This window comes from Salvia hispanica, chromosome 1 (assembly GCF_023119035.1).
Source record: "Salvia hispanica cultivar TCC Black 2014 chromosome 1, UniMelb_Shisp_WGS_1.0, whole genome shotgun sequence".
Classification (NCBI taxonomy): domain Eukaryota; kingdom Viridiplantae; phylum Streptophyta; class Magnoliopsida; order Lamiales; family Lamiaceae; genus Salvia; species Salvia hispanica.
In genome coordinates this window covers 12928582-12949046 of record NC_062965.1, presented here as the reverse complement: position 1 = coordinate 12949046, position 20465 = coordinate 12928582, and the positions used below count along the sequence as shown (strand labels likewise).

The window sequence follows — 20465 nt, the reverse complement described above, 5'->3', positions numbered from 1 at the left end:
TTTAAAAAAATTGGAGGGAATATATGACGAAATCGGTTGTCATGGAAACTTCTTATATAACAACGAGAAAAGGCCCAACCTCCTAATTTCAATTACTACCATTTTCCTATTTTTTGGTTTACAAAAAAAATTGGAAACATCAACTGAATTTCCCGCCGATTTGGAATGTGAACTGAGGGCCCATTAAAATCCAAACGGGTCAAGAGGCCCAGCCTCCTAATTTTGACCCGAACAGATACAGAGCATTTACAAATGTCAAAATCCAAACCCCATCCCTCTTTTCTTCATCTCTCTCTCTCAATCCAACCATTCCACCACATACTCCGGCGGATTAGCGATTACCATCTCTCTGATCCACGCTATGCTCCATCTCTCTCACCATCCAATTCGTGGTGGCGTCGTCTAATTTTTTCCTCGGTTCAATTTCCAAACACAATCACGGCTTCATTTGATTATCTCTTCCAACCGCCAACCATCCACCATCTCCGGAGATCTTCGCCGTCCAGTCTTACGGTGGACGACAAGGGCCGGATTCCTTCCCCGCACGGCGGCCGGGGTGCCTTACCCTCCGAAGGCGGCTCCCCATCCGATCTCCTCTTCCTCGCCGGCGGCGGCCCCTTCTTCTCTTTCGCCGCCTAACTCTGACTTTTTTTTAATTAATTCATTTCTCGTAATTTTTCTTCCATAATCATCCTATCCCCTTTGAGTATAACCGAGAGTGGTTCGTAGATATGGTGTCTGTATTAGAGAGGAAATTGACGATAAAGAGGGTTGCCACCGTGGTTTCTAACTACCAGGAGAATGCGTCTACTGATGACCTCGCATCTATGGCGCAGGGCTGCGGCCGAAATTGCCTCGGAAGCTGCTGCTTGCCTGGTACATTCTCGTCTATCATATGCGGTTTTATGCTTTTAGGGTTTCGGAATTTGATCGTAAGATTTGTTTTATTTTATTTCGGCGATATTATGTAAATTGGCTATGGATTTATTAATTTTCCGGTACAGATGCATGTAATGTAATCGTGAAGATTCCATCTTTGATTTTGTTTTGTTTTTTGAATGCCCCCTTTTCAGCAAGTTTGTTTATCAATCGCATTGGTGGAATAATTCTACCGAGCAAGACAGTGTGATAGATTTGTGTTTGGATAGCAATTCCAGTTATCTTCTTTTCTGAGTATGTTTAACTTCTCAGTTTCGAAGCTGCCTCTCTATGCATTCAGTACGGATGAGGAAGAGCAAGGTCACGACGAAGTTGATGCATCTTGTGATGGCAAATCTCCTGAAAAGTCCTATTTAAACAATTTGTTGCTAGGGCAGTGGGAAAATCGTATGACTCGGGGGCTTTTCAGGTATGATGTTACCTCTTGTGAGACTAAGGTTATTCCTGGAACATATGGCTTTGTGGCACAGCTGAATGAAGGACGTCACCTTAAGAAACGGCCGACAGAGTTTCGGGTTGACAAGGTTCTCCAACCTTTTGACAAGAACAAATTCAACTTTACAAAAGTGGGTCAAGAGGAAGTGCTCTTCAGGTTTGAGCCAAGTGAAGATGGAAAAACTAGTTATTTTCCTTGCTCTCAAATTGATCCCTCGGCCAGTGTCGTTGCAATTAATGTATGCTATTTCACTACCTTTTTAGATTTCTGATCTGATGCCGGCTTGCAATGGCCTTGTGTTTGTTTCTTCTTATAGATCACAACAACTTTTTTCAGGTGAGTCCCATTGAGTACGGACATGTGCTTCTAATTCCCCGGGTCCTTGATTGCTTACCCCAGAAAATTGTTCATGACGGCCTTATGCTTGCTCTTCACTTTGCTAAAGAGGCGTCGAATCCCTTTTTCAGAGTGGGCTATAACAGTTTAGGTGCATTTGCCACCATCAACCATCTTCACTTTCAGGTATAAACTGCTTAGAGTTATCTGGCTCTTAGTTCTTATAGCTATGTTACCGTAACATTGCATCAATGGCAGGCATACTTCTTGTCTGCCCCTTTTCCAATCGAGAAAGCACCAACATGCAAAATAATGAGCAGCAAAGATACTAGGGTGATGGTCTCTAAGCTGCTGAATTATCCTGTCAAAGGACTTGTCTTTGAGGGTGGAAATAAGTTGCGTGATCTATGTGATGCCGTAGCAAGCTCTTGCATCCTTCTCGAAAGTAACAATGTTGCTTTCAATCTACTTATTTCTGATTGTGGAAAGAGAGTATTTCTACTACCTCAGGTGATCTCTTTTCCTGTCCATCCTTTAATTTTTTGGTCTCGACCAATGTATTATGAACACTCCAATATTTATATTGTCAATGATCATAGATTCCTCTGACGTTATCATTTAGTTTTACTCCTAAGGTCCCAATACATTGAAATGCCCAATCATTGGTCTACTCTATCATCAGCTGATGGTCTAGAGAATTGTGATTTGGTTGTCGAATTTGACTAATCAGATTGGTCCTTTTTAGTGTTCATGACCTTCTAGTTACCATCAAATTTCATGCTTAACAATCATACTTAGCGAATTACTACTAGTTTTATCTTCTGACCACTGTTGAAATATTTGACGGAAGCCAAATTAGTGCTGTGCTGTAGCAACTAGCAAGTATGGATCTTTGATCCCTTCTCATCTCACACCCCAGTAATTGTTATGTTCAATTATTGCCTTGGACACCTGGTTTCTTACCTTGCAGCTATATGTTTTACTATTATATGCCTACTATTAAAGTTTATTATCCCTTTCCACGTTGCTTCGTTTTCCATTGGAATTGGGAATAGCACACTATCAGGGAAATGTGGCAAAATATGATTTTTTTTTTTTTTGGGGGGGGGGGGGAATTACTGTACATAGGCTATTATAATTGTCAAATGTTCCTGAAAAGGAGATTTATAGTCTCCGTCCGTTATGATGGACTGCAGTGCTATGCTGAGAAACAAGCACGTGGAGAAGTAGAGCAGGAGCTTCTTGATACTCAGGTGAACCCTGCTGTCTGGGAAATAAGTGGACATATGGTGCTCAAGCGGAGAAAGGATTACGATGAAGCTTCTGAACAATATGCATGGAAGCTTCTCTCGGATGTTTCTCTCTCAGATGAGAGATTCCAGGAGGTGGAACAGTACGTCCGTGAGGCTGCTAATTTGCAAGAAGACAGGGACTTTATCAGCACAGAGGAGACTAGTTATGGCTCTGGCACTACACAAGTCTCCCCACATCTCCCTCAAGATTGCCTTGTGCTGCGTTAACTGTTAGCGTTACTTACGCATAGCTCACTATGCAGAAACATGCTCTCATTTCCCTAGAGGTAGTTGGTGTGTGCTTTTCCTCTCTAGATGGTTGGTGGTGTGATGCATACAGTTAGTTGGTGTTTTCAAGCAGGATATTGCTTGAGAGTTGGTATGTGTTACCAAATGCTGGATAAATTATTGAAAGGGATCCATGTGTTTTGTGTATTATAGTATATGGTGAGAATAAATTAAGAGACTACTTTAAGGTTACTGCGTGAAAATATGTGTATTTGGACATATAAGGGTACACATGCAGATTAAGTTGTCAATCCAATCGATAAGAGGTTACTGCATGATATTTTACATGTAGAAAGTGGTAAAGTTCTTTCTAGTATTGAAACTGAATTTTGAGGCATAAAGCGCGGGCATAATTCCATTAATTTTTCTCTTCCAAACATCAATTCAAGTGTATCGGTTTTATTTTTTATTTTTTTAAGTGAACTTCTATATAAAAGAGAAAATTACAAATAATGTAAAGAGGGTTCGAACTCGTCACCTCATACAATAATGTCTAAGTTGCTGATCTTTACCAATCCAAATACACTTATTCAACCACAAAAAAATTAATCTACAACGATATAATAATAATAATAATAATAATAATAATAATAATAATAAAAATTGAAATTAAAAATGGAACTGGACTATATTGATTCCATTAATTAAATGCTAACTCTTTTATTCACATCAGTAATTTCAACAACTCAATTTTTCTCGGGAAAAAAGAAGAAACGAAAAAACTAGCAGTTTAATGAAATTCATAACCCTGAGTTACATTCTTTTTGAATTGCTCGAAACTTACGCGGGTACCGACGGTCAGGGATTTGATCATTTTATGACATTCCGTGAGTGAACATACCACGCCGCACTTGAGGAGCGACAACCGCAACTCATCAACCGAGATATAACTCGTCCTGATCATTTTATGGAATAGAGTTTTTACACGGAGGTAGCGTCAGAGACCCGTCTTGTTGGACACAAAGCGAGCAAGAGGAAGTCGAAAAGAGAGGCTTCGAAAACGCCGGGTAGTACCTCCATAGAGAATTCACAATTTTCCCGCTTGAATGAAAAGGTTGATCAGCGAGGCAATGTTGATGTAACAACTTAATAAAAGTATGTCAACAACCGAAAAGGATCTCCTACTCCAACACTCACAATAAAATAAACTAATATTATAAACATGTAAGTGATGGTGGGATTTTATAACATTATTTTATTATGAGTGTTGGAGTAAGAATAGTGTAGGAGTATTGGAATAGGAGATCCACATTGGTCAACAACTGACAAAGACAAAACACCATCAACATGAAAGAACATACTAAAACAACAATTAAAATGGAGTTCATTATTAAACTGAAAATTGAAAAAAATGAATACTGAATAATTTGTTATGAATGAAGCATAATAGACTATATGCTAACATAAATTCAGATATGTTTGTGGGTTGTGATTGTGTGCGCCCAATGATTTGTGAGCTTCACTCACTTTCCCCAACAATTATTGCTCTTTTCATTTTTCTTTTCTTATCTCTAAATTTACGTTTGTTTTGCTGGAAATTTTGTTTCTACATCGATTAATCCAAGGTTGTGTTGCCGCAGCCGCGCCCCCTTTCTATATTCCATAAATTCTAACGCCAAAATTAAGAATTGATCGTTCCCTCGAATTCTTCGAACTGAGAATTCACAGTGAATTACTCAAGTTTACCCTTTTTCCCCTTCCCTCCCAATTTTGCAGTGATTGAAATAAATGGCTCTTCATAGTGCTGCCGTGAGCTTCTGCTGTGTCTCTTTCAACCCTCAAGCTTCTCTCTTCAGGCACTGCAGCATCAAACCATCAAGATTATCTTCCCCATCGCTTCCAAGATTCAGAATTCAAGGTGAGAATCACTCCCCCTCTCATCAATTTCTAGTGTTATTGTTACATATCCATAGTTATTAGCTACCCTAATAATTTGTGCTTGTTAAGTGGTTGTGGAGAGAAAATGAGGTTAGTTTTGGGGTTTAACAAAGAATCTGAAAGCTAGAAGTTGCATTGTTAAATTGTGTTGGAATGGATTGGACATGATTTTCTTTGCATCAAGAAAGGGAATTGCTTTTTTTTGTTGGTTGATTGGTTTGGTAATTTGCTTAGTCTGATTACTTGTTTCATAGGGAAAGCAGTAGAAAGTGGTAATGGCCCATTTGAAGCAGATGATTCATCTCTTGTGGTTTGCTTCGGGGAAATGCTTATCGATTTTGTGCCAACCACAAGTGGACTTGCTTTGGCTGAAGCACCGGCATTTAAGAAAGCTCCTGGAGGTGCACCTGCTAATGTGGCTGTTGGCATTGCTCGACTTGGCGGTGCATCAGCATTCATAGGGAAGGTATTTGTGATAAGCTTGCTTCATCTTGCCAGAATTGATTAGTCATCATTCGTTATGGTGATTCAGCTTGAGATTAGTAAGAAACGAGGAAGCTGTTGCTTAAAGTGTTTGGAAGAGAACTGATGTGTGATTTGTGCTCAGGTGGGAGAGGATGAATTTGGATACATGCTTGCAAATATTCTTAAGGAGAATAATGTGAATAACGAAGGAATGAGGTTTGATCCCGGTGCTCGAACTGCACTTGCTTTTGTAACTCTCAGGAAAGATGGGGAGCGCGAGTTCATGTTTTATCGCAATCCCAGTGCGGATATGTTGCTCCAGGAGGCCGAACTTGACTTTGAGTTGATAAGAAAGGTAGCAACTCTCTCATTTTCACCAATTCATTGTGCATTAGATATCCAAAACACTTGTCAATTATTTAAGTTAAGTAAAAATTAGTTGAAGATTCAGTATGGTTTTATGATCTTAGACGATCAAATGATCATTGATTATGAACTTCATCCAGGCCAAAATTTTCCACTACGGCTCTATAAGCTTGATTACAGAACCTTGCAAATCTGCCCACATAGCTGCTGCGAAGGCTGCAAAGGAGGCCGGTGTGATCTTGTCGTATGATCCTAATTTGAGGCTTCCATTGTGGCCATCTGCAGATAGTGCCAGAGAAGGCATTCTTAGCATATGGGATACAGCGGATATTATTAAGGTACTCGGTTGTTCCTACTTGTTCCCCGTAGCTCCAATGAGGTCTAACTCTTATGTTATGGATGATGTAAAAACATCAGATCAGCGAGGAGGAGATAAGCTTTCTGACTCAAGGAGAAGACCCGTATGACGATAATGTAGTTCGGAAACTGTACCATGAAAATCTCAAGTTACTCCTGGTAACTGAAGGTCCAGAAGGTTGCCGATACTATACCAAGGTATCCTGTCTTTACAAGTCAAACTGCAGTGCATGGTGTAATTAGTCTCAGTCCAAGAGTGATGAAATCTTTTCATTTGTGTATTTATATATTATCAAGGATCTCTTATTGGTTCGTATAGATAAGGTTGTTTTCGGCTAAGGTTACACTTTATATATGCTGTCTTTGTATTAGTAACATTATGGCTTCAAATGTTTTGGATCTCTTATTGGTTCGTATAGATAGGATCTTATTTTTCTGAACTGGTCTGCAAATTCGATCAAGCACAGTTCTATTTCAACCATTTGTTTCTATATCTCTTAACATGAAAAAGGTTACCTTTAGAAATTAGATAATCTCGGTAAACTACATCAGGTCCTTTTAGTCTTCTGTATCTATCAATCCCTCACAAATGAAAAATCCAGTTAAATACTCCCTCCAACCACGAAAAATAGACCACATTTGCCATTTTTGGTTGTCCACGAAAGACCATGTTTAGAAAAGGAAAGTTTTCAACAACTTCTCTTACTTTTTTCCCTTCTCTCTTACTTTACCAATTCCACAATAAAACCTGTGCCATTCACTACTTCTCTCTTACTTTTTTCGCTTATCTCTTACTTTACCAATTCCACAATAAAACCTGTGTCATTCACAATGTGTCCTATTTTTCGTGGACGGAGGGAGTATTAAATTTTCTGATGCATATTCCAGTATAGGATTATTGAGAAAGCGTGCCGCATATGTTATTTAACAACTGCTTATGCTGCATGATTTTCCATTGCCAGGAGTTTAGTGGAAGGGTGAAGGGTCTGAAAGCGGAAGCTGTTGATACAACAGGTGCTGGGGATGCTTTTGTGGCCGGAATCCTTTCTCAGTTAGCTCTTGACACCTCGTTGCTTCAGGTAATATTATTGCTATCCATTTGTCTTACTCTGCAGAATGTGTCTTCTGTTCGTTCTTATTATGGATTCACTCGTAAACAAAACAAATGATGATTCACTAATTATTTACGTTGAATACAAGAAGTTTCTAGAAAGGTAATTCCAAAAACTCGAGCAAGTCGTATATACAATTATCTGACACAAGTTATATTGGAGCAGCTCTTAATCCAGTCTTGATTTGTTACTGAGAAGCACTATTATTTTGTCGCTTTCTATTGGTTTTTCTGAAACATGTATGCAAATATAACATCCACCACGACCCGTTTACAGAATGAGGATCGACTGAGAGATGCACTGAGATTCGCTAATGCTTGTGGAGCGTTGACCGTGATGGAAAGAGGCGCTATTCCTGCTCTGCCCACCAGAGAGACAGTGCTCAAAGCCCTGCTCAAGCCTGTAGCTTAGAACTCATTTCCAAGGTATCGCTCTTTTCCCGTGTAGAGAGGCTGATTTGATTGTTGTTTTCAGGGATGTTATCTAGGATAGACTTGGTCGTTTCGAGTTTTCTTGCAGACATCTTGTATTGAACACAAATATGACCATGAGCTTGGTCACTAGCTAAAGGTTCAGGCATGATTAAGTTTGAACTGTGCTTCTTTCTCTTATGGAAGCCCGAACGATTTTTATCGAATCATAATATTCTTAGCTCTTGACTTATTTACAGCTCAATATGCAAGATTTTAAATTTGATTCTTCTCGATCTGGGATGGTTTGAACCTATGTGTTAGATAAGAGGTCGCAACGTTTAGTGTTCTTAAATTGACGATTTCGAATTTTATTGTGGCGTATGGCAATTAAATTTGGAAATGATAGGTCCAAGTGAAATGGAGTCGTATTTTGGGTTAAGAAGGTGAAATTGGTGAATCCAGGTTAAGGGGAGATGAGAAAATCCATCTCTTCATCTTTATAAATACTTTTGTGTTTTTTAAGTATGAATTAGTATATTAATTGGGCCAAATAAGAATTGACCGCCAAGTTTTTTACGTCTCCGTCAAAATTTGACAAAAAATGTATCAAATCAATAAGTCAAGGACAAGAAGGTATCAAACTTAGTATTCTAGCTCAAAATCGTAAAACAGACATATGTTTAAGACCAAAATAGATTTTAGTCATTTATATATTTTCTGTAACTTTTGACTATATTCATGAGCAAGAATAGTATGATAGATAATTATTGTTACAAGATTGCATAAATGGGGACATACAAGATGTCAATCTGAAAGATGGGGGCCAAAATGTTCTCTGTTTTCAGAAACATGCATCGAATATGATACTGTTTTCACATATTATTCCTATCATCAATTATGGGAACCACATGGTTGGTTCAATTAAAAATTTGAGTCAAAGTTGGCACATGTTCATATTGTATTTAAAGAAAAATTTATTCTACACTATTATTAATTGAGGGTGCATGTTTCTTGAATCGCTAAAGGATTCCTATCATAATCAATTAACATCATCACTTGACCATATAGGACTCCCTAAAAAAATTAAAATGCACAATGTGATAAAATAAGATATATGAGATAGAGAAATTGAAATATGATAACGACTGGTTTGGGAGGAAAAATTGGATGGCCACATACATTTATAGTAAATCCACCTTCCACCCCTACTATCAAGGATGACCTTATGCTCTCTAACCAAACCACATCATAATATTAACCTAATGCTTTCCACAGTCTAACAATTCGGTTTAAAAACAACTCCAAATTTCTCAAGAAACAAAAAATGGCCGATGATGATCCACAAGATGTAGCTGACCGCGAGCGGCTCTTCAAGCACTTCGATGCCAACGGTGACGGCCAGATCTCGGCCAGCGAGCTCGGCGACGCCCTCAAGACGCTCGGCTGCGTCACCCCCGAAGAAGTCCAGAACATGATGGTCGAAATCGACTCTGATGGCGACGGCTTCATCTCCTACGAAGAGTTCACCACCTTTGCTCGTGCAAATAGGGGACTAGTCAAGGATGTGGCCAAGATATTCTAACTTGTTCATTTTTTTCCTCTCAAATTCATTCACTATTACATTCTTTTCTTTCTTTTTATACATGACTATAATGTTTTGTTTGATATCAAATGCATGCTTGTTTTTATTTTATGTCACACAACAACCATTGCGCGAATAAAGGCGTGCAACGTAACTTACACAGGCAGGCGTGGTACACGTTGTGTCGAGCGTTCTTCAACGTTGCGTAAAATTTTCACACACGCGTTGCACATCCCCTTCTATAAGGCAACACACAGCTCATGTTGTGCGAAAAAAGGGGTTATCAATTGTACCAAATGTATCATTCCAAAAATTATGATACCAAAAAAGTTCAGACAACAATAGGGGCTTTCTATACAAAAGTCAAACTTGTTGTGCCTAACCCTAAGTTTCTCCTTAAAACTGCCTAAAAATAAGAAAAGGTCAATGTTGTGAGGCTGCGGATCACCGGCGATCAAGGCTGTCTTCGTCGTCGAGATCAACTCCGAGCATGGCCAAGGCGAAGTGATTTTTCATTTCACTCTTTGTCCGCAGCAACTCAATGTGAGAATCATTCACACTATTCTTGAGAGTCTTGTTTCTGGTTAAGGCACCGGATTCGTCTCCTTTTAATATCGTGACAATCTCTCCCATCTCCGGCCTCCTCGACTCGTTGTTTATGCAGGCAGCTGCAGCTCGTGCCATCCGTGTGACTTGACTCGTGCTCTTCAGGGTGAGTACGAGCCGTGGATCTAGCAGTTTTTCTACACCTCCTTGCTGCAATAGGGGCTTTGCCTGTCATGAACAAATGGGAACAAATACATCATTTTCATTAAAAACTCGATATTCAAGATTCGAAAATGCTAAAAACGCAGCTTAAAGACATAAACAAAAGTCAAGGCATACCCATTGAACCAGATTCTCTTCTCCCGGCCCTCTGCTGGATTCAATCGGCTTCCTACCAGTGATGAGTTCCAAGAGCACGACGCCAAAGGCGTAAACATCAGTTTTATCCGACACTTTCCCATGCTGGAAGTATTCCGGTGCCAAGTATCTGAACAATGAAACAAACTCCCACCATTAAAATCAAGAAGCATAGGACTAGTAAGCATTTCTTTCACATAAACTACGAAGATTCATACCCAAATGTTCCTTTAACGGTTTTGCAAAGGAATGGCACCGAAGGCGCAGGAGTCCATGTTGCCAAGCCAAAGTCACACAACTGACAAGATCATTTTGGAAAACGTTTAGCACTAGAAAAACAAGTTAAGCAAGAAGAGTTCGCAAACGAGGCTTTTCCCCTTACTTTGGGCGTCTTCCTGGAGGAAACGAGGATGTTTGAGGGCTTTATGTCCCTGTGAACAACACATCTTTCCGTTCCATTGTGCAAGTAGTCGATTGCCTCAGCAATCCCCACTGCGACCTTGTACCTAACCAGCCATGGCAGAGCTGGACAACCCCTCTTCTTCCCTGCAATTTGTAAACAACACATTTCAAATCACTAAACCAGATTGGAAATTTGGAATCAAGACTAATGCTACGAACAAAAACTGAATAATACCGTGCAAGGATCGTTCCAAGCTTCCACCGGAGACGTACTTGTACACCAAAAACAAGCCCATCTCAGCATCTAAACAGAACCCTACCAGTGGAACAATGTGAGGGTTATGCAAAGAGCTAGCAATCATCAATTCCCTGCAAAACGCCTTGGAAGACTCCTTATCGTCCCTCTCCAACCTCTTGATCGCCACAGCACGCCTCATGAATCCCACTCTCCCTCTAAACACACAGCTCAATGCCCCTCTCCCCAACACCCTACCTACTCAACACAAACAATTTCTGATTCAATCATCAAATTCCATTCATATCAACATCAAATTTCAGAAACATTGAAAATGAAGCATCTAATTACCTTTGGAGAAATTTCTGGTGGCAGAGAGGATATCAGAGTAGCTGAACCTAATCAGAGAATGAGCCAGGGGGGAAATTCTCCTCTCCAAAGACTCAATTCTTCTCCATTTCAAATCTTCTGATTTTGAATCAGTCAACACACCACTATCCAAATTCACCATCAAAACTGTGGCAGTATTGCTTCGATTCACAGCCATGGACTCCAGCTCAACCTGAGAGCACAAGCTGAACCTGAAAGAGGAGTGAACCGAGTGCGGCTCCTCCGCCCCGCAGCCGCCGGACTCCGCCAGCAGCCAGGCCTTGTTGTGGTCCAAACCCCGCCCACCCTTCTCCCCATTCTTGCCGGAGCTCCGCCGCTGGCGGCGGGGGATCACACAGCCCAGACCGAAATCCCAGAACATCTTATGCAGCAAAGACTTGAACTTTACCTCGCAATCGTCCAATTCAGAGCTCTCGCAGTCATACAACAACTGATCACCACATAAAGCTTGAGTCTTTACATGAAATTGCGGAGGCTCCGTGGCGTCGATGCAACTATTTCTTGAAAACCCCATTTTTTATCCAGAAGGGATCTCTCAATACGAAAAGAAAAGAGCACAGAAACCCAGAAACGGGAAAGCAAGATAAAGGATGAAAAGATGGGAATCGAGTTTGCTTTAAAGGAGAGGAAATAAGTCAAGAGTGAAAAGGAAGATAGAATTGGGGAAATTGATGCAAATGTGCTTAAACAACCTACTAAAAAAAGGGAGTCTGGTGAATCTCTATACAGAATAATGGGAGAAGGTGAGAGATGGTCCCAATTTCAAAAACCCAAAGCGAAGAATAAATTGCACTACGCAAACCCTTTTTCAGTCAAGAGATTAGATTCTGCAACTACCAAAAATTAGTAGCACAATGTCTGGAGTTGGGAGTTGGAAGAGACAATTAGAATCCATTAATGTAAGAAAAAGAAAAGAATACTGAAAAATGAAGAGAATAAAATAGAGGGAGAGAAGGAGGGGAAGCTTATGGTTAAGTGATTGTTTGATAGAATTATTGACTTCACATTATTTGGGAAGATGCAATTAATACTATTTGGTATAAAAATAATAATTTTTGGAGGTGCAATTTGAGTTTGGTGACCACCCAATTAATTTATTGGAATTATTTCGTGATCGGATCGAAATACTCTCAACAACCGTTCTTGACAGAGGAGATCTGTTCTTCTGCGCCTTCGAATTCATTAATGCTTTGCCCCTAATTATGTGTTTGATACTAATATGATTCTCAAATGGAAATTAATTTAGCCTAAATTAGTAGATTTTTAAATTATAATTAAATGGATGCCTTTTAAAGTGAGAGAAGGATAATGAGATAGAAAGAAATTATTCCTAACCTTTTTTAACACATGATAAAGTAATTCCGCCGTCCCACCATAAAAATTACATTTTATTATTTTAGTCCGTTAAATTCTACTCCCTCTATTCTCTAATCATTGAAGTGGAACTTTTCGTACGGAGTTTAAGAAGAGATATTGAGAGTGTTAAATAAATTATATAAAAAAGTAAGAGATTATGAAAAATGTAGAGAGATTAAAGGAAAACGTGAATAAATTAGAGATAATAAAGTAAGAGAGAGTAAAATAAGAGAGAGAAAAAGGTTACTATATATGGAAATGACTCAACTATGAAGAAACTTTTCGAAATGAAAAAATAACTAAGCTATAAAGAAACTAAGGGAGTAGTAATTTACTTCACTTATATTTTACTATAAAATTAATTTATTATTTTATATTCCACTGATTTTTAAAACTTCTGTTATTTACATATATAAGACGTAAAATTCAATTAGGATATGAAATTGATGTAATAATGCTAAAATTATCATATCAAATTATTTGAATAGAATGCCATAATGATTGCCAAGTGTACATATGATTTTATTAGGTTATCGAATGCGTGTAGTTTATTCTACTGGACCCTATTGCGATTTGGGCTTGACACCGAGGTTTATGGGACCCAATAGCATTACCTCGATTTTATGTAGGTTTATATTTTTTTTTCATCTGTATACAACCTAAACAACAAGTCCTAGTAAGTGGATGATTTGAATATATAAAACTGTTGAAACACAAACCTAACACAAAACATAATGTTTCAAATCCTAAATATATTATATTGTTAACCTTTAAAATTATCTACATGGGTCCGAAATTTTGATTGTAAAATGTTGCAGAGTGATACTCCAAGCAATTATCCTGCTTTTTGCAAGAGTAAAATCATTATTTGTTTTCTGATTTTGGTCAATTTTTTAGTATTTTTTTAAACTTGATTTAAGTAGGACCGATCCTGATCCACTGGATCTAAATAGCGGATATGGATGAACCAATATATTGATCGATGCAGAGGGGTATAGTTGGAAAATTCTTCAATTTCACCTCTGAAATCGCCATATTCAAATCTAATCTCTCTCTCGAAATTGAGAAGCTTATTTTTTAAATCTCGCAAAAGTAAAAGTCGCATACTTTAATCGGAATTGAGAGGAAGACAAACACCACGCCCTGTTCAGAGTCAGACCATGTTCCTATGCACCGACTCTTCCTCCGACGTTTCTCGATGCTCAAAACAAAAACATGGGACTTCACCACGCTTCGGCACCACGTTCCTCTGCATCGAAAGGAAGACGTTCAACGATTTCACATGTGAATCCATAGGTAAAAGGAAATTGATTCTAAAAAAAAGGATATCTCGTCATCGCCCCACGTCCACCTATTAGACACATGAAACTTATGCGTCTCCGGTTAATGAGACGAGTTATGCGTCTCTCACTCTGCTGGAATTTAAAAATAAACTTCCTAAATTGGGAATCTTATTAGTATAATGACCCGAAGAGAGAAATTTGCCACTCCATTAGCTGATGATGAATGTTTCTGTTAGACCCTTCGGTGGTATCTAGGGTTTCAGATAATCCCTAAATTATCCGATTGATTACGCTCGTTGCTGCAATCAAAAATTGAAATCCATGAGGAACTCAAGGAAAAGATCGCAAGACGAAGATTCGTCCTCTTCATCATCGTCTAAACTCGACCGACACAAAAAACCCCATCACCACCGATATCCCGATTTTAATTTTGGGGACTCCTACAATCAATTCACCCCGCATCTCGATTCCGGCCACCGTGTATTTGGTAAGCGATCTAATTCCGCTCCGTATCATGAAGCACCTTCTGTAGCCCCAAAGCTGAAAATTTTGTGTGAAATTGTCGCTAAAACCCCTGCTACGGCTGTGGAGAGAGTGCTAGAAGAATCTGGTGTTAGGGTTTCTCCGGAAGACGTGGTGAAGGTGCTTAAATTGAGTTACGATTGCCCGGGGTCTGCGGTGAAATTTTTCCGGTGGGCGAGTTTGCAGTTGAATGAAAGGCATAGTGCTCAGGCGTGGGATTTGATTGTTGATTTGTTGGGGAGGAATTGCTTGTTTGAAGCAATGTGGGATGCAATTAAGTCCATGAGGAAAGAATTTTTGCTCTCCATGGCTACTTTTAAGTCTGTATTCGATAATTATGTGGTTTCTGATCGCGTGCAGGATGCTATTACTAGTTTTGAGGTCATGGATCAATACGGCATTCCAAGTGATGTTGCAGCTTTGAACTGCTTGCTATATGCAATCTGCAGTCGTGGAAAGACTCGACTGGCTGAGAAATATTTTCGGATTGTCAAGGAGAGGGTCAGGGTTGATGCTGAAACGTATGCGATACTACTTGAGGGTTGGGAGAGGGAAAGGGAAGTGGGCAGAGCGCGGATTACTTTCTCTGAAATGGTGAGTGATATTGGATGGGATAAGAGGAATGCACGTGCTTATGATTCGTTCCTGTGTACTCTGATTGAGGGTCCGGATGGAATGCGTGAAGCGATGAAGGATTTTAGTGCGATGACTGAAAGGGGGTGTTATCCCGGGATGAAGTTTTTCAAGTTTGCTATTGATGAATCTGTTAGGAAGAGTGATGTCAGATCAGCTAAGGTAGTTTGGGATGCGATTGTGGGGAAGAACATTTGTCTTCCAAATGCAGCGATGTACAAATCGTTGATTTCATTGTTTTGCAGTACAAGGGATTTTGATGCAGCTGAGAAGTTATTAGATGAGATGGTTTATTACCAAGCGTTTCCTGATTCAGAGACCTATGGTGTACTGTTCCATAGCTTGATCGAGCACAAACGGCTCAGAGAGGCCATTCCGGTGTTCAAGGAGATGATTAAAAATGAGTTTGTGCCTATGCATCAAGACTGCTGTGCAGCAGTCAAGACGTACATAGCTTCCGGGGATCCCCATATGGGACTCAAGGTGTGGCGGTGTATGATTGAGAGTTACACTTTTGATTTGGATGAAACTGGCAACTTGTTGGTTGTGGGGCTTCGCGACATGAACCGGCTTCCAGAAGCAGTGAAGTGTGGCGAGGATATGATTGAAAGGGGGATCAAGTTGAACTCGGCCACGCTTACAAAGTTGAAGCAAAGCCTTTCTAAAATAGGGAAAACGTTTGCCTATGAGGAACTATTGTGTAAGTGGAAGAGTTACTAAGTTAAGCAAAGGTACCACAGTTTATGGTATTAACTGACATTTTCATGTGAAATTTTCAGATCTGAAAACTATCATGGTCACAGATATTCTAAATTTTACTTGTGTTCTTGGATTAGTTGGAAAAGATGTGATAGTTTCAAATTTTTGTTTATAGCCATCTAAGAAGTAAGAAAAGCTGTGCTTGTGTATGTGGTTCTGTAATTTTTAAAATTTTTGATATTATTGAAATTAATGCTAAAAATTTGGTGAGTTTAAGCCTTCTCGTGGAAATGAAACTGCAAGATGTTATGGAAATTAGTGAGAGTATTTACTTCAAAGTTATGCATTTGAATGCATGCTTTGGTCTAACTATGGAAGTTGCTAACCATTTTTGTCACTACTAAGTGTTGTGATCATAGTAGCATTTGAATTAGATAATGGCAAAAACACAAGATGTTGTTTTTAATATAATTATACTATATAGATAACAAAATTAGTAAACTAAAAATCTTGAAATTTTAAAATGCAAGACGTTTTATTGTCTTATGCCAAATGTAATTTGTATAAAACCTAGACTCCAAAATAAATTACAATTCGCGCCCTCACTTGTTTTTTGCCACTTTCAGGGACGGATTTGTAACAGAGTTTTTTTTTTTGTTTTTTTTTTTTTTTTTTTTTTTTTTTTTTTTTTTTTTTTTTTTTTTTTTTTTTTTTTTTTTTTTTTTAAACGGGTTGAGGATCTGTCTAACTCGTAACCCATCGTCAAGAAGGTAAAAAAAAGATTAGGCTGGGGTCGTGCACAGAATACTTTAAGAAATTGCGAATGAGTCATTACTAATCTTTGTTGTATTTCGTTTTCTTATTACGTATAATACGGTCAATAATTTCAACAAATATTTCGTATGATGTTTTCTAAACCAAATTATTAAGCAAGCCCAATTATTAAGGTCAATTTAAAACCCACTAAACAAATAGTATATCAATTTCCTTTCATTCCACTTCTCTTTTGTCCTGCACGCTCTATTTTATTTTATAATAAAGTGATAAACAATATCATTATAAAAAATAAAAATGAAAAATAACTTTTGAAATGTAAAAAATGTACAAAAATATATTATTTAGTAAAAAAAAATAGAGAACATGGTATGAACGGCTACCTATATTCGTCATTATTGAACCTTGATGCAAAGAGAGGGTAAGTAAGTATAATCAATTGGTCTATAAAATAATAAGATAATTTTAACCAAATAACATAATTTAGTAAATTAAAAAAATAAATTAAAAAAATAAATTCATCTTAATCAAATTTATTTAATTAATTTCTTAAGTTCTTAATTAAACAAAGGGGCCAACTAATTAGAATTAATTAAAAAGTATTACACTACTAATTAAATTTGTTAGGATACACTAATTAGTGTATCATATGGGTTCATTCAAGATGGGTTTTCTTTAAGTTTAAATTAGCATGAACTTTATATTGTTGTTTGGTTGATTCGATAATATCTAAGATAATTTTAACAAAGTGTTTGATCGATAGGATTAAAATTCTAGATCCAATCAATTTAATATATTTATAATAATAGATTCTGAATCAATTTTTCTTTAATTAATTATTCAATTAAGAAATAAAATATGGTATATATTAGGTACTTTTATAATGTTTATAACAACATAATCCAAAAATAAGACTAAATCTACACCCTTAGATTTTAAAATGAGTAGATGAGATTAAATCTCATAAATTTCAATAAATAGTAGACAAAATATCAACAAAAGAGTAATATCGTCATTATGTTATCATATGATAATTTTCATGGATTTTTATCAACATAGTGTATTACAAATATCAACAATATGGCATGAGGATATCAACACAAGTACAAGAAAATATCAACACAGTTTTATTGATATTTTACATACACTATATTGAGATTTCTTTTTTGCATTTGTTGATAAAATCTGCTTATTATCAACATGTACGAAAATTGAAATAGTATAAATTATCAAATTTCATCACCCGAACATCGTTGGAACATATGCAATTGAGATCTCGTTGGAATCCATATTAAATTATCTTTAATTTGATATATTTTTTGCGAAAAAATTCACAACCTAGGTAACTAAGTTAGTTCTTTTTGAATAAAAACAAATTCACGACCTAGGTAGACTTTGACTACCTATCGTGAAAATTTGCGACGTCAATCTGAAAATTTCCTTACCTTAGGAAATAGAGTTTTGCAATATACAAAGCAATTATCTAATTCGAAAAAATATTTTTTAATATATATGCTCCAAAGTAAGATGTGTTTGGAAAGAAGTTTACGTTCATAAAACAGATCAGTGAATTTATTCCATGAATATAAGAATATTAATAAAGTTTCTAAACTAGACTACTCTTGCAAAAATAAATTAATTAATTAATAAAAGTCAGATAGCAGATTTTATATTAATTTATGGATATTTATATCTTTAACACGTGAAATGACTTAATTAAAGAGGAAATCCTAAATTACTCGTGATTTTAGTTTAGACAGGTAGTCAATATTATATATATAGTGGTTGAAATAATATTTAATTTTGGGTTTGAATTAAACTAATTTTAATTTAATTGATAGCTTGAACTGTGGCTCAAATTCAATCCTCCATAGATCCCTGATATGGCGCAAAATATAACTCACAAGCCAAGAAGAAAGACAGAAGATAGAAATCACCGTTTTTCATGACTCGGAAAAATCGGTCTCTCACTCTCTATAGATTGAGATTTTTTAAAATTAGGGTTTTCATCCCTAAGGTTCTTTTGTCCTTAATTCTTTTCTAGTCTTTGAGGTGTTGACGAGCTTGCCTACACAGAGGTTAATTCCGAGTTAAGGGATCAGATCAAAAGATTAGTGGTTGAGATATTGAATTCAATTCTTTGAATTCCTACTTTACATTTATTTAATTGATTGTCATAAATTCGATTAAATGCATGATTATGTGTTTATAAATTTGTTGTTCGAGCATGAAATCATTATATGCATGTTTAAATGTGAATAATACAAGCTATCTGAATAAACCTTTTCCACTGCAAACCTACCAGGAACCTGATAAGCTGGTTCGGTGGATTGTGGACTTATGTGCAACTATTATCTATAAATAACTAAACAAAAAAATAACGTTTGATTTTATATGGAATATACATATATACAAGAGATTAATGATACAAATAAAAATGTGTATGAAACTTTATTACGGTGTCTTCGTATAATCCATAATTTGAATTTTTTTAGAGGATCCCCATCCGTGCTCTTAGCTAAGAGCACGGAGGTGGGCCCGGACCCACTTTTACTCCTTGTCCTTAGCTAAGAGCACAACACCCACATCCGTGCTCTTAGCTAAGGACAAGCTCAAGGGTCCCACCATTCTATTATTCAATTTGAATACTCCAATTACTAAAACATTTCTACATTATAAAAATACATTAAAAAATAAATATTACATAATTAAAATCCTAAAAAATACAAATTACATAATTAAAATACTAAAAAATAAAAATACATAATTAAAATCCTAGAAAATAAAAAATACATAATTAAAATCCTACAAATTAAAAATTACACACGTGGAAGACTAGTCCTCTAACCCCAATTGCCTCTTGAGACCCCGGATCATTTGCTCATGTGTTGCAAGTTGTTCCGGAGTCATCCGAGACGTATCGTTCATATAGAGTTGACTCAAGATGGCCCACAACGTGTTGTTCGGGGGTGGAGGAGGCACAAAGGGAGCGGGGGCGGCGGCGGCGGGTGGTCGTCGCCTTCTTCCTTCCGACCGGCCGGCGGGAACCGCTCGGGCAGTGTCGGGGCTACCCAAGTTAGTTCCGGCAAGCTGGGTAGCCACATCATCGGAGAGGATAGAGCTACCGACCTCGACCGTTTGCTAGAGGAGCTGGAGGAGGATGCTACTATGCCGCCCCTATACTTCGGATGTAGGCGCCCCTCCCGCCAACAATCGAGGTACTTGAACGGTTTGAACTCCTCCCGTTGGTAGGTCGCCAAGGCGGCAGTGATGATGTCGAGCTCGTTCGTGCCGCTCGCCGCCGACCGCTCTTCCTGGAGGTAAATCCCCTGGAACTTCCCGATTGCCTCGTTGCATCTGAACATGCAATTGCGAACCATACTATCATTGCGATATATGGTTCCCTCCGGCCGGGTTTCATTGTAGAGGCGATTGATGCGCCACCATAAGTTTCCCCTGTTTGGTTCGTGCCAACGTCCGGATCTTCGGAGACTGCCAAGTAGGCTTTGAACATCGCCATCATCTCACCCGGAGTGTACGGGGTGCGGGTGCCACGAACAGGAGGAGTAGGAGTAGAGCTGCTGCTCCCTCCCGATCCGGGTTCGGGTGCCCACCCGAACCCGGGGCGTTAGGTCGTGCACCGGGTAAGGACGGTAGCCACCCGAGCTTGCGAACCTTGGGTATGAGGAGGGGCCGTAAATTGGGTTTCCGGACTATATCCGGCCTCGGAGTCGAACCAATCGTGGTTCCAACCGCGATTGCCGGAGGGGTGATCGCCGGAGCCGGGCATTGTGTAGTGTGGTG

At 38.2% G+C, this 20465-nt stretch overlaps 6 protein-coding genes across 6 annotated transcripts in view; 4 read left to right on the top strand and 2 right to left on the bottom strand.

Annotated features, from left to right (window-relative positions):
- Positions 1-273: 273 nt before the first annotated feature.
- LOC125201173 (GDP-L-galactose phosphorylase 1-like) lies at positions 274-3483 on the top strand. The gene is made up of 5 exons (XM_048099148.1): positions 274-876; positions 1192-1613; positions 1712-1897; positions 1970-2221; positions 2908-3483. Exons 1-5 carry the CDS (start codon positions 732-734, stop codon positions 3229-3231), a joined length of 1329 nt encoding a protein of 442 aa, XP_047955105.1. The 5' UTR covers positions 274-731; the 3' UTR covers positions 3232-3483.
- A 1234-nt stretch (positions 3484-4717) lies between these two features.
- LOC125202517 (probable fructokinase-6, chloroplastic) lies at positions 4718-8132 on the top strand. The gene is made up of 7 exons (XM_048100922.1): positions 4718-5149; positions 5424-5635; positions 5777-5989; positions 6141-6338; positions 6418-6555; positions 7320-7436; positions 7746-8132. Exons 1-7 carry the CDS (start codon positions 5020-5022, stop codon positions 7878-7880), a joined length of 1143 nt encoding a protein of 380 aa, XP_047956879.1. The 5' UTR covers positions 4718-5019; the 3' UTR covers positions 7881-8132.
- A 1022-nt stretch (positions 8133-9154) lies between these two features.
- LOC125202701 (polcalcin Ole e 3-like) lies at positions 9155-9588 on the top strand. The gene has a single exon (XM_048101148.1). The coding sequence runs from the start codon at positions 9207-9209 to the stop codon at positions 9462-9464; it is 258 nt and encodes an 85-aa protein (XP_047957105.1). The 5' UTR covers positions 9155-9206; the 3' UTR covers positions 9465-9588.
- Positions 9589-9744: 156 nt separating this feature from the next.
- On the bottom strand, positions 9745-12378 carry LOC125202700 (probable serine/threonine-protein kinase PBL7). The gene is made up of 6 exons (XM_048101146.1): positions 11356-12378; positions 11005-11262; positions 10750-10913; positions 10586-10665; positions 10350-10497; positions 9745-10238 (listed from the first exon to the last, which is right to left on the bottom strand). The coding sequence occupies exons 1-6, from the start codon at positions 11906-11908 to the stop codon at positions 9909-9911; spliced, it is 1533 nt and encodes a 510-aa protein (XP_047957103.1). The 5' UTR covers positions 11909-12378; the 3' UTR covers positions 9745-9908.
- A 1839-nt stretch (positions 12379-14217) lies between these two features.
- On the top strand, positions 14218-16160 carry LOC125206893 (pentatricopeptide repeat-containing protein At1g77360, mitochondrial-like). The gene has a single exon (XM_048106138.1). The coding sequence runs from the start codon at positions 14355-14357 to the stop codon at positions 15906-15908; it is 1554 nt and encodes a 517-aa protein (XP_047962095.1). The 5' UTR covers positions 14218-14354; the 3' UTR covers positions 15909-16160.
- A 2541-nt stretch (positions 16161-18701) lies between these two features.
- Positions 18702-20465, bottom strand: part of LOC125187461 (fatty acyl-CoA reductase 2, chloroplastic-like) — a 4878-nt gene continuing 3114 nt past the window's right edge. Inside the window, exons 6-7 of the mRNA XM_048084062.1 lie at positions 19884-20018; positions 18702-18729 (exon numbers count right to left, since the gene is read on the bottom strand). Of these exons, the coding sequence (XP_047940019.1) occupies positions 18702-18729; positions 19884-20018 (163 nt within the window). The remainder of the gene's footprint in view (positions 18730-19883; positions 20019-20465) is intronic.

Excerpts from the sequence above, each read along its gene's own strand:
- LOC125201173 (XM_048099148.1), top strand. The coding sequence starts at position 732 with ATGGTGTCTGTATTAGAGAGGAAATTGACGATAAAGAGGGTTGCCACC. Across the intron at positions 877-1,191 it reads CGGAAGCTGCTGCTTGCCTG|TTTCGAAGCTGCCTCTCTAT; the intron begins GTACATTCTCGT and ends TTAACTTCTCAG. Across the intron at positions 1,898-1,969 it reads TCAACCATCTTCACTTTCAG|GCATACTTCTTGTCTGCCCC; the intron begins GTATAAACTGCT and ends CATCAATGGCAG.
- LOC125202517 (XM_048100922.1), top strand. The coding sequence starts at position 5,020 with ATGGCTCTTCATAGTGCTGCCGTGAGCTTCTGCTGTGTCTCTTTCAAC. Across the intron at positions 5,636-5,776 it reads CATCAGCATTCATAGGGAAG|GTGGGAGAGGATGAATTTGG; the intron begins GTATTTGTGATA and ends ATTTGTGCTCAG. Across the intron at positions 7,437-7,745 it reads TTGACACCTCGTTGCTTCAG|AATGAGGATCGACTGAGAGA; the intron begins GTAATATTATTG and ends ACCCGTTTACAG.
- LOC125202701 (XM_048101148.1), top strand. The coding sequence starts at position 9,207 with ATGGCCGATGATGATCCACAAGATGTAGCTGACCGCGAGCGGCTCTTC.
- LOC125202700 (XM_048101146.1), bottom strand. The coding sequence starts at position 11,908 with ATGGGGTTTTCAAGAAATAGTTGCATCGACGCCACGGAGCCTCCGCAA. Across the intron at positions 10,666-10,749 it reads CCTCCAGGAAGACGCCCAAA|TTGTGTGACTTTGGCTTGGC; the intron begins GTAAGGGGAAAA and ends TGATCTTGTCAG. Across the intron at positions 10,498-10,585 it reads ACCGTTAAAGGAACATTTGG|ATACTTGGCACCGGAATACT; the intron begins GTATGAATCTTC and ends TTCATTGTTCAG.
- LOC125206893 (XM_048106138.1), top strand. The coding sequence starts at position 14,355 with ATGAGGAACTCAAGGAAAAGATCGCAAGACGAAGATTCGTCCTCTTCA.